Source organism: Patiria miniata, unplaced genomic scaffold, assembly GCF_015706575.1.
Source record: "Patiria miniata isolate m_02_andy unplaced genomic scaffold, ASM1570657v1 HiC_scaffold_6, whole genome shotgun sequence".
In the NCBI taxonomy this organism is placed as follows: Eukaryota; Metazoa; Echinodermata; class Asteroidea; order Valvatida; family Asterinidae; genus Patiria; species Patiria miniata.
The window spans coordinates 4,585,030-4,597,968 of record NW_024037073.1 but is presented as its reverse complement, the minus strand read 5'-3'; the positions used below and the strand labels follow the sequence as shown (position 1 = coordinate 4,597,968).

The 12,939-nt window shown below is 39.9% G+C and overlaps 1 protein-coding gene across 1 annotated transcript; it reads right to left on the bottom strand.

Moving 5' to 3' along the window:
- Positions 1–2,859: 2,859 nt before the first annotated feature.
- LOC119743562 (latent-transforming growth factor beta-binding protein 1-like) lies at positions 2,860–12,827 on the bottom strand. Its single transcript, XM_038219984.1, has 7 exons — positions 12,330–12,827; positions 7,566–7,650; positions 6,630–6,743; positions 6,066–6,206; positions 4,486–4,596; positions 3,627–3,761; positions 2,860–3,109 (listed from the first exon to the last, which is right to left on the bottom strand). The coding sequence occupies exons 1-7, from the start codon at positions 12,525–12,527 to the stop codon at positions 2,997–2,999; spliced, it is 897 nt and encodes a 298-aa protein (XP_038075912.1). The 5' UTR covers positions 12,528–12,827; the 3' UTR covers positions 2,860–2,996.
- Positions 12,828–12,939: the final 112 nt, after the last annotated feature.

The window sequence follows — 12,939 nt, the reverse complement described above, 5'->3', positions numbered from 1 at the left end:
GGATAGCGTTTAGGGCTGCCAGGACCTGCGTTCAAAACCCCTCCGTCAACATTAGCTTCAAGTTTGGCTGAGATATTGGCTAAAAGGCAAATTTCTGGTAAACCGGCACTTTAGAATTTACACATTTACATGCCAAAGACACACATGACACACTTCAGGAATGATACTTGACACTCAAAATATGGGTTTAAACACCTTACTTGTATTGTGTAGTTATGAGCAATATTGCCAAAAACATTATTTTCCCGTAATGGCGGCACTAATTTGCTTTAATACTCCTATAGCACAGACACATGTGGTCACTTACACAATAGTATATTGTGATCTTTGACCCTGAAAACATGGGTTTAGACACCTTACTTGTTCAGATATCAGCAATATTGGCTGAGATATAGTGAAAAATTGATTTTTCGGCAATGGCGGCACTAATTTGCATAAAAACAATACATGGGACATTTTTGAATTTATTTTTAACATAGCAAATCGTTTTCTAGGCATTTTTTCTGATCGAGAGACGTCCATTAGAAGTTGCTTTCCGAGGATGCACGATAACCCCTTCTTTCCATTCAACTGTATGTGAATTGTTTTCGTTTTGCTGAAAGAACACGTACCTTTTTTGCGATCCGTGGACAGAACTTCAAAACAGTGTTTGTATTTAAAATTCCGTAACTTGAAGAAGTACATGAGTGATTTGAATGATTCTTGTACTAAAAGAAAGCTTATGAATTGTGAAAGTGCTACATAAAAATGCTCCCGACATTCGGGTTTCGTTTTTTTTTCCTCACCCTGTAGTTCTAACTCCAGAAACCAAATGTCATGTACTGGTTCTTTGCAACATCTTCGGAGAACATTTTATCGCGAAACAACATTACTTATTATCGAGGCTGCAGTTAGTTTAAATTTATAGTGCCTGGTGCATTATAGGACGCGAGGTCAGGGGCGGAACCAGAATTGTGTGTGTGTGGGTTTTTTTTGGCGGGGGGTCATCAGCAAATCAATGCTGAAATGTAGACACTTGGTCTCCGTAAAATCAATAGGTTGAGGGAGGGTAAAATCAATAGGTTGAGGGGGGGGGGGGGCTCGTACCATATTTGCAATGCGGGCGTTGTTAAAATCCGACCATCGTTAACACTACATATATTACAGAATAGGCCTAGTGTACAAGTACCCCGTAACCCAGCTGAGGCTGTCCGAAGTTGTGCACAGGCGGACATTACTACCAGTATATTACTACCCCCCCCCCCCAAATAGCTGAAGGGGGGTGAACCCCCCCCCCAAAAAAAAAAAAAACCACCTCTCTCTGAATCCGCGCCTGGAGGTATCCATGACTTGCTGATGCAGGTAGGACTTCGGTTCATTAAGCATCTCTTTTACCGTGAAAAATACGATCGATTGTCCACCTGCGATGACATTTAGCTTCAAATTATATCACGGGCGTCGCCAGACAAAATTGAATAGGGTGGGGTTAGGGTGAGTGTGTCGTGGTGGTGGTGGTGGGCGGGGGAATCACCACACATTTGCTGATTGCCTGATACGGACTTTTTCTCCCTCAGTATAACCATACCGCCGCAAAATGCGGGGGGGGGGGGGGGGGGGGGGTTGACATAATTTGACAATAGCGAACGCTATTTATGGCGCCATATACCTCCTAGCCCTTCGCATACACCATTTTATAAGTGTAGGGGTACCAACCCATCACTCAGCAAAAGCTTCCGTATATGTACATGCTGGCTGTATTTGGTAATGAGTGAAAGGTTATAAAAAACATGATATGTGACGGTTCTAAATAATTTTGATTTATTTGTCACTGAACTGCTCAGCTTTTCACAATATATTTTAATAAAGCTGGACAGAACGTACGGTGTTGCATTATCAAGCTTAAATTTCCTTGCAATAAAATCAGAGTAAAAGTGGACGATATTTTAATTGCAAAATTTAAATCAGAATTCATACCATTAAATATTTAAAGCAGACGATTACTACAAGGAAAAGTTATGAATAAATTGTTATTCTTATATAATAAATAATGAATAGTAGTGAATACAAAGTATGTACATAAAAAGAGAAGTTTGGGTTGCCCGAGAATAAGTCACCGATCTCCAAGTAAAAATCTGGCTAGCTCGTTGCCCAATCTATAGCTGGGGGGGGGGGGGGGGGGGGGGGGAAATCGAAGGGGGAGGGGGGACGGAACATGATTTGACACTTGGAGGCGCTGTTCATAAACGTTTATATACGTATTTATGTACGAAAACGCGTATAACGGTCCTTTCGGTGGTTCATATTGCTAAATATACATAAAATTACCAGCAATATCTTCACTTCGAATCTCTCCTATTCCTTTTCCTTTTTTATTTCCCTCTCTCCCTTTTTTTTCTGGTGGGGGGGGGGGGGGGGGGGCTTTCCGGGGGGGGGGGGGCAGGTGCACCCCTTGCCCCATCCTAGCGACGCCCAAGAATGGGTTATCCAGATTTTGTTACATGGAGATCAGTGGGATAGGTACATTTTGTCAAAAGAATAAATATAGTTATTAATAAATACTCATAATCCCTAAGCTTAAGATTACGATCAAAGTGTTGTAGGCTGCGAAAATCCGTATTACTTTCTTTTATATAGGCAACATACATCACCCCCTCTATTTTCCCATGACCTTTATTTTGTATCACCGGTGAGGGCGCAGGACGCTCTCATTATATGGACAGTCAAGTACAGCATAGTTTCATTGTTGTGAAGGGTTTGGGTTGTAAGTTTTTTCTGAATGAAGTTTCTTATAAAAGGCTACCGGTGGCCTCATACTTATTTTAACATGCAAAATAAACTGCTAGAACTGCGTACTGACTGTACTGTCCAAAAAATCAAAAAAGGTGCAGGGCCATTGAAAAAGATTCTGCTAGGATCGGAATCATGGCCTCGAACATTTTCAATTTATTGTAAGAGTTGCCTTTAAATATGTCACTATCTTTCCACCCCCTTCGAAAAAGCACGAATTCCGGTCGTCTTTAACCCACGCAGACTCGGCAGCTCTTTGGACACATGGTGCGAGTGTTTGGATCATAATAGCATTCAATGGCACTCGCCAGGTGCACACAAAATGCTGCTTTATCCTTGCAATCTGAAAAAGAAATAAATGTAACCCAAATCACCAATAGTTGAAATCTCTGCATAAAGATCTTTACATAGAGCAACCATTCCTAGGTAAAGTCAACGATGAAAATAACCAAAAATGCCAGTGTGCAAGCAGGCAACGTCACAAAAGATTGTTCAGGATATTCGTCCATTTTGCGAAGAAGCCATTACCGTGATGACCGATTGGAAATTGTTCGAGTAGTACCGGTAGCACTTTAAATGCACAATATGATAGTTTGAATAGGTCATACTTTAAGAGAGCTGTACAAAACAACAATTGTTCGCGTTCGAACACGAGAAAATCTCTTTATTGAAGCCGTTTAGTAACTTTAATTTGCGTAAGCAATATTTAGTAACTTACTTAAATCGAAAAAAAATAGAGAGTATAATAAGTAATTTTTGAGCTGTTGCAAAATGTATAACAATACGCCAATAACCTTGAATTCACGTCTTTTATACACCAATAGCGCCCTCATTCGTTTAAGAATAAGGACCAAACCTACCTGGATCGATGGGGTCACATGATTCCCCGTCAAAGTTGAGCCTGAAACCTTGGTAACAATGGCAACGGTAACTACCCATCGTGTTGACACAGACATGCTCGCAGTTGTCTACGCCCTTGGCACATTCGTTAATATCTGAATATTAATAACCCCAAAAAAGGAGGTAAAATTTACTGATCAATTTAATCATGGTTCCACTTCGTTTATTTTTCCCATTTCTGTTTCTTAATTGTATGTGCGCTCTTAAAACACCTCGTCAGATTTGTGTCTGCATTTTCTTAAGTATACAGGGTGAGTAAAAAAAACCGAAACCCAAATATCGGGACCATTGTTTTATTGAAGTTCTAAATGTAGCTCATTGAAAATTCGGGATATGAAAGCTCAATTCATAAGCTTTCTTTTAGTACAAAAATCATTCAAATCATTAAGGTAGTTTTCAAGTTACGGACTTTTAAACACAAGCACCATTTTCAAGTTTTGTCCACGGATCACAAACAGGTAAGTGTTCTTTTCAGCAAAACGAAAACAAATCACATAGGGATCTGTATGAATTGTTTTCGTTTTGCTGAAAGAACGCACACCTTTTGTGTGATCCGTGGACAGAACTTAAACCGGTGGTTGTGTATAAAAGTATATACCATGAAAAGTACTTGAGTGATTTGAACGATTTTTGTACTAAAAGAAAGCTTATGAATTGGGCTTTCATATCCTAGATTTTGAAAGTGCTATATGCAGAACTTCACTAAAACAATAGTCCCGACATTTGGGTTTCGTGTTTTTTGACTCACCCTGTATTGCCAGGTCAAAAATCGGATACCATTGTGTCTGCTTTTAAAGAAAGAACATTGAAACCGCTTACCGACACATTCTTCCTCAAAATAGTCGTACATGAGTCCCCGATTGTCACACTTGCATCGACAGTTATCTTCGTCAAGAGAAGCACCATCGAAACAGAGCAGCCCTCGGCAAGCTAGTCAAATAAATAAATAAAACAAATCAGTGTTCACCTTCGTCCGAAGTTCGCCAATTTTTCCAAACCATATTTCAAAGGTCCTGGTCACAGAAAGCCCACACAATGTCTTAAAGTTTCGAAGAAAAAGTTGGAAAACAATCGATTGTTTACAATGTCATGTAACGCGGCATCGATTTTCGGCATTATTTCAAGCAGTGACGAAGCCATCGAATGTTTAGCCCACCCGTTAAAGTACATGGCAACACATTTGTTGTGCATTGTTTGCGTTTGAAACAAATAGTTCTTGAAATCTTAAGAAGGGTGCATTACAACTAACTTGTTGAATTTCAGCTCAATGGATACTATACACATTGAGAAAACAGAAACATTAGGCCTTATGCATATTTGTTTTGGATCTGGATTCCGTTGCTAACGCACGTTTAACACATTTGCTCGCGGGTACATTTTCTTAATCCACCTTCCATGTTTTCTTCCGAATGATATCATTTCAGGCGGAATCATTTAACAGGGTCAGTCATATCTTCACTTTGAAGAATACGTTTCGGGTCAGGGGCGTAAATCCCGGGGGATGGGGGTATATATCCCCCCACTTTTTGACCAGGGGGGATGGGCTATTGAATCATCCCCCACTGTTTCGTGATGAGAAAAAAATGCGGATTTCGAGGTATTTTTCGAACATCTCAACAACCAAAATGTATTCAATAGCACTGAAAAATGCAAAAGCTTTAAAAATGTGCCGTTTTGATGTAAGCGCGAGCATACATATTGATATACATCTATATCCTGAAGAGCGACCCCTAGTGTAATGTAGTTTCCAGGCCCCCTGTCTAGCTTGTGATTAACTCAACACAGTACAGACCCCAATATCATGCCACCATTTCAGTCATGTTCCCTGTATCCAATAACAGTGATGAATGATACTTTTTTTTTGCAAAAAGGAAATAGACCATTTTTCCTTCCAGCCTCGCTTTAGTTACATTGATTTGAATGGGAAAAACAAATGGCTGCATGATAATGGTCTATTGCAGCTTTCCGCGAACTGATACCACGCAAACTATGTTGTTATTTGATTATGTTTTCAACAGTCAGTGAGTTGAAATACAAATGTGTCCCGCTGATACAAAACCAACGCCGCGCCGTGCCTTGCGGAACGAAGTTACGTCAGTAAAACCAAAACAAATTCCAAACCTCTGGAGTCAAGTGGTTCTGAGGTAACTCACATAATTCTCGGAACCACACACTGCACTTGACCGAGTGATTGATTACCCACAACAACTGACGTGAGCCACATTTCCTACCTTTAAGATGAGAAGGTTTCCGCAGTGGCGGTGAAGATTTTGGTTATGTGGTATTCGAAGTATGTGGCATACAAAGAAAGGAGCCCACAACCGATACTTCACTTCATTCTATTCTGGTTTTTACAGGAAATCAACATAAGGGAGTTGACATAATCAATGTATACATACGGATGACGTGGGGTTGCGGCAGGCAGAGTTTCCCATTGGCATGCAGATTGTAACCGCTGGGGCAGTTGCACTGATAGGATCCTTTCAAGTTTGTGCAAGTTCCTCCTTGGCAATTTGACTCGTCCTCACACTCGTCAATATCTGATGAAGAATGGGGTTCAAGAAATGGTATAATATTCTTTCAAAGTTTTTATCATGGAGGCAAAGTTATTCTTCAAGAGCCCGAACATCAAATGAGAAGTATTTTTTTTCTGCTGATTCTATTTTGACTCCTACAATTGCATCTTCAACTGACCCACAAAAACCGCATAATTTAGAGGCACGCTATACAGCCTATACTTTTTGATGATGTGCACGTGGAAAAAAAACTTGCTCGTGCTGAAAACATGTATATGTTTTACAGCGGGCTTAAAAAAGACAAGATTAAACTTTTTATTTTGACAACTTCGACTGGGATACAAACTGGCCACGCAATCTTTGTCACAGTAAACGAAATATCGTGCCATAACGGAAAGAGACAAGATTTTCACAGGAGTCTAAAATGACAGCGGCGCACAGCCTTACCTTTGCATTTTCCGGCCCGTTCGTTGTAAGCGAAGCCCGGCTGTACACAATCGCAAGTACAGAGATCCTCCTGGAGAAAGGAGTCGCCCTCGCATACACGATGGCAAGCTTCGGCTACGCAGTAGAAAAGATGATGGTTAAAGATGACTGTCTGCGCTATTCAACAAAATCCTTTCTTCTTAACAATTTCAACTTGTGTATTTTATTTAAACAAAGATAAATATTTTGTGTTCTATTTAGGGGATTAGCAACCAGGAGAGCCGTGAAGACGACTGCTTTTAAATCGATGCTACTCATCCCTTCCTGGATTCGTGAAATATAAATGGAAGAAAGAAATGGGGAAAAGCGCGTCCCTAGCTTCATTGAGCCCCCCCCCCCCAGAAGTTGGTTCTGGATCCGTCGGTGTGCTGGGCTGAGTGACTACAGAAGAACACAATTATCGTGGATAACAAGTGATGGAAACTCTCAAACACTCCCGAAAGCACCAGCACGTTTGTTTATGCTATGGTGTAAATCGAGGATTTTCTGTTGTTCCTCATCATCGATCTTTTTACTCCAACTTTTGTGCAACAGCTGTCATTGGTTTTTGTACACGTTTTGTAATCGAGGTCGTCCTCGATTTGACTCATGTCCTCAATAATATTACTCGATGATATGTCACATGTGTGTCCTCGATTTACACCTTAACAAACCCACAAACACACAGTTTGTTTATGGTTTAAATCGAAGATTTTCTTATTGTTCCTCATCATCGATCTTTTGTTCATACCTTAACTTTTTTTGGCAACAGCTTCCATTGGTTTTGTACACGTTTTCTGATCGAGGACGTCCTCGATTTGACTCATGTCCTCAATTACACATGATGTTTGACATGTATGTCCTCGATTTACACCATGAACAAACTCACAAAAACAGAACAAAACACGATTGACTCACCAGCAATGAATGGCACTGTAGTTGAAGGCAATGATGGGCTAGTGACTGCCTGTGTTGTAATTCTTGTCGTTGTTGGTACAATCAGCTGGAGGGAAATCGAAGATGGGATGGGAATATTACAAACCCAACGAACAGAAAACGAGAGAGAGGTTGCCTAAATAGCTTGACCAACAACAAAACTGATAAGACTGACCCAAAAGAAGTAAATATCTCGACCTGAGAGGGGCGTAAAAACGGGGCACGCCTCCAAACCCCTCATGCTCTCAGTACTAGCCCCATCCGTGGTGAGTCCTACGTGGGCCCATGCAGTTAAAAAGCTGGCGAAGAACAAAGATCTTTGTGTTGAAACTATGACCACACCCACTGATTATACCAATTACCCCATTGCCATACCACTGGCCTCTATAGGATAGGTATGTAAATTGTCCGCAAATAAATACAGGGTGCGTACAAAAGAAAGTGACCGAATTTGAATTTTTTTCTTTTTTTACTATTTGGGGCTTGCTCCATTTCATTTAAAAAAAAAAAGGAATAAAGTACATCTCATTGACTTTCAACTGTGAAAATTTCACGTCATTTGCATTCTGTTCGCAAGTTATGTCTATTTCAAAAAAAAAGATCACAAAACTCGGCTGTCCACCACTGATCATATACCGCTCTACGAACTGAGGAATGCCCATTAAGTACAATATAACGAGAATGTTTTCCCACCTCGATGAACGAACGAGAACTTGCAAAGGAAAACATACAAATATCACCATCAATTTTTCAGAAAACAAGGTGACTTGCTCCTCATATTCAACTAACACAAAATCCGACCGTAAAGACAATGTTTCAGTCCTGATTTCAATTAATAATATCTCATTTATATTTGAATGCCTGTGTGTAATCTGTAATTCTCACTCAGCTCAATAGATTCCAATGGCATTCCATGACCAGCTATAAAAATGGGTTATTAGTAAAACATGCATTAGGCCTACTTCTGATGGCATGGATCAATTTCAGTAATTATTATTTTTTCAGATAAGTGGAAGAACATGCTACTTTAAGACATGCTTCAATGATGTATCAAAGTTGATTGAGTTTTGGAATAAAATCTTTAATCCGGGTCACCCTGTATACGTGCAAGTCACGTACTCAGCTTGGACGTGAGAAATAACAGTACGCTCAATATTATCGTCAGAGTTATTGCAGCGTAATGCGTGAGGATTAAACGTCAAAATATTAAAGGTCATGTAGTTTTCTCATATTTGCTGGTCCAAGAGGATTCAGTGAATCACTCACTGTCACTTGTGAGCCGGGCGGTGCTATCGTATAGGAGTACTCAGGAACGTCACTGAATGAGCTATATTTGACCCTTTGTGCATAGACCAGATCATAGAGCAAGACTTCCATTAAACAGCCATTTTGAATCGGCTCAATACAATTTTCTGCGCTCTGGGACCAGTTTTACTAGGCTTGCCTTGTCTTGTTTTCTCTTCTCCAGCTAACGTCAACAATTTTATTAACCCATCCAGTTTTCAAGTAATGTGAAAGAACAAAAACACAGCATCACCCGGCCAAATATACACTTTTAATAGTAAACATATATGTCCACCTTAACTGTAAAAAACACACCAAAAACAGTAAACCTGTGCATGCATGCAAGTATATACATGTATAACTGGTAATTACGCCTTTATCCTGTTGACAAGACCGACTTGACCTCCGCACGATTTATGTTCACAATTGTCAAAGTTGGCGCAGATGTATTTCATATACATGTGTATCTAACGATGACATGTGATAGGGCATGTTCCAGATTCTAGACATTCTACAGAAATCCTATCCGAGCTCGAATTGTGATTGCTCTGCCACAAACAGAAGCCAAAGGTATATTTTAATTGTGCATAAACCATTCTAAAAATACACCAACTGAAATCAGACTTTCGAGAAACAACCATGATGGGATATTTTGAAATGTGGATCGAGAGTATTGCCAGCTTTACTTTGATATCAGGCATCCTTATCAACAGCAGACATCGTCATTCATTGACATATATCATTACATATGCCTTGCTTGTGTGCTTCCATAGTTTTGTGAAACCAGTTGTTGGTCTTTCGAGACAGTTACGGAGACAGTTACGGAATTTAATATTACAAAAGCTGAAGAGTATTTTCAAGCTAGGAAACGGGTATTGTTATTGAAACTCAAGCAAACGTTGCTGACGATGTGACGGGACTCGGCAAACGAGTCATCTGAATCGACTTCTTTCAACTTACCCCCCCCCCCCCCAAAAAAAAGAAGAAGTGGAATATGTCATGATACAACAGTGACAGTCTTGGTTTAACTGTCTTTTTAATAATGCACTGCATGGACGTTACACCTAATTAGTATAAATAGTCGGTATCTCTCTTCTAATACCCAACCCCCGGTCCCAGTTGAAAACTGCAAAAGCTGTGTGAACAGCAGGGAGCCTATTATCGGCACTCATCCAATGTCTTTTACATCTTAATTTGAGCTCAAGCCTATTCCAAGTCACAGAATAGTTTCATCAACGGCTACCTGTCCCACAATATGAGGTAGACAGAAGCGTCTGAGCTTAATATACTCACTTTATGCAGGATTACAACGCTCTACACAGCTATTTCATATACATGTACTCTGACAATTCCAGCGTAATGTCTGTGACAGAGCACAAGTGAATCATAACCTGAAAATATATTTTGCAAATCTTATTCAACCATCACATAGTAATGGTCAAGGAACAGACTACGAGTTTCAGATCATTTGTCGGTATCATTAATTAACTATCATGGTTAATTGGGTCTGTCACGGAGATTACACTGATCCCTTTCATGACGCAGGAATTGTCCACATGCTGATACGCTTTAAAAACAAAATACTGCATCGTGTATCAAGTGTAAGAAAACACACGGCACGGTGTTTCATTAATTATTGCAGAAAATTAAAAGTGGGGTCAAGCTCCACCTTTCAGGTGTTGATGACTTGATGTATCTACGAGCATGTACGTTCGCTTCTGGAATAGTATTTTAATGAAGTACGTGAGCTTTATTCCTGCACCGCAACGACAGGAAATTGCAAACCCCCACGACCCCACGCGGAAATGATTATGTTTGTGCATTGGGGAAGTTGTCAAGAATATTTGTATCCATCATACCACATTGAACAAGACTGCATTATGCATACGCATGCAGGCCAAGAATCAAAGTGATAATGGTTGCCATGTTCCCGTGGAATGCCACAGATAACATCGCGGAGCATTCATTGCAAGTCACATGATCAAGTGCAGACATCAAAGGAGCAACATTATGTTGTCCACATAAGCACGTAAAACCGCCGCGCCAACTTGGTTCTGCAATTACATTTATGATTAAAATTGATCACTAAAATATATTTCAAAAAATAGAGTATTACTTTACAATACTAGCAATGACGGCCAAAATAGTTTCTATCAGCGGGAAATTGTAAATTCACTTTTTGCTTTGGTATTTGTTTCACAATATTTGCGGCTATATGATTCTGTTTTATGAGCAAAACTTATTCATTTAAATGAAGACCAAGGGTCTTGTCGGTAATTTCGAATTCTTATCCTCTGTCTATAGTCCGTAAACCAAGTCCACGGAGTCAACAAGCAATTTGTGTTGCGATTGTATTGTATTGTATTGTTTTTATTTCCATTTGTCACAAATTAATATAATGCAAATGAAACAGATTATTTACTACAACAATAACTAAAATTAATAGAATGCTAATACATGTACAACACTTTTGATCAATTAAACATATATGGTGACAGGTGGGGGAACCAGGAAAAAAAGCCTAAGCTTATACAGAGCCTAGTCCTGTTTGTGAATAACTTATGAAATAAACAACAATTATAGCTATAATTTAAAACAGTGGTCAATAAATTAATTTGACCATGAATTCTTGTTCTAGCGTTTAAGTGCAAATCAAGGGCCTGTATATGATCGACTCTGGAGTTTTCGATACTATGTTTTCCTGACAATCACAAGTTATTATAAGATAGAATTTTGCGTCGGGGTGATATAAATCACAAGTTAAACATAATGTTATTGTTCAACTTGTAAAATAAATTGGCAGCAAGTTTGCGGTGTGTTAAGTCTTGAAAACACCTCCCTTGAGCTTTGTCAACTTTAATATAACGCATAGATACATTAAACAAAATATGGCCTCCAGTCTTAAAGGTGATACGACGTCTGCTTTTGTCGCTATTTTACGGAATACCTGGCACAAGGATTATATAGGACGCTTGATACTAATGCTTGACTTACAATCAATCGTAGCAATTTTGGTGGCTGCGTATTTTAATGTTCGCGAATATTGTACATAACCTTTAATACCTTCATGCGCTCTTATTATTGCTCCTTCGTTACATCCAACAAGAATTCATGGTCAAATTGTACACCTGCACATACTCACCTGCTGCTATACATGTATGTAACTCTGCAACACATTATGGAACAGTCTTTTATCCGCGTGTCTGATCATTTGGGGGAAGGTCAGGGAACTTGAGAACTCATATCGGAACTCCTAAAGTCTCATGTCTCCCTGTCACGTTCAATGGATATAGCCAAATAAAATCGAACGCCAACACATTCCTGTGATGTATAAAACAATTATGTTAGGCCGTGTGCGTGTTGCCTATACTCGAGGAAAGATTCGGATGAGCCACATACTCAGACTCGCATGATGTTTCAGACTGTTCAATAAATTAAGAAACACAGTTTCCACCACATTACCTTTGGTCTTCGCCTCTTTTGTTTCCCGCGCCTTGGGCGACGGCACTCGACCAAGTCCACCACAAATAGCAAGCACAGGAAGAAAATGACGAACGTAAACACTTTCATTTTCAAGTGGTATAAGCAAAACACCTCAAGTCCGAGATCCCGACGATATTCTGGTGACTTTGATTGAGAAACAAAGTCAATATGTTTCATATAGGAGTTGATTCAGTACATGTGCGGTGCGGCGTTGTTCCCTCTTTAGTTTCTGGCGCTCTGTGTGGAGACTCGGTGAGCCGATTGTTTTTTTTTTATGGTCTCCCGATCCCCGTGGTGTCGGCTTGCTGTTCCGGTGTGATTAATTTGCTGCGGACTCGGTTTTCTATCTCGCCATCATTATAGATCCGCATTGGAGGATCCCGTTCCCGGGTTTACTCATCAACATAAACCCATGTACTGGCTTCACTCTACCGGGTTCAATGTCCAAATGTTTTAAACAGTCACCCGACCAACCACACAGGGCATTGCAAAAAAAAACTTAATATTTTCCAGTCGTGAAATACCGGGTTAACGACTTGGAAGTCATTTCAAGCCCCTGTCACACCTTTGCGTATCCTAATTCCTTATG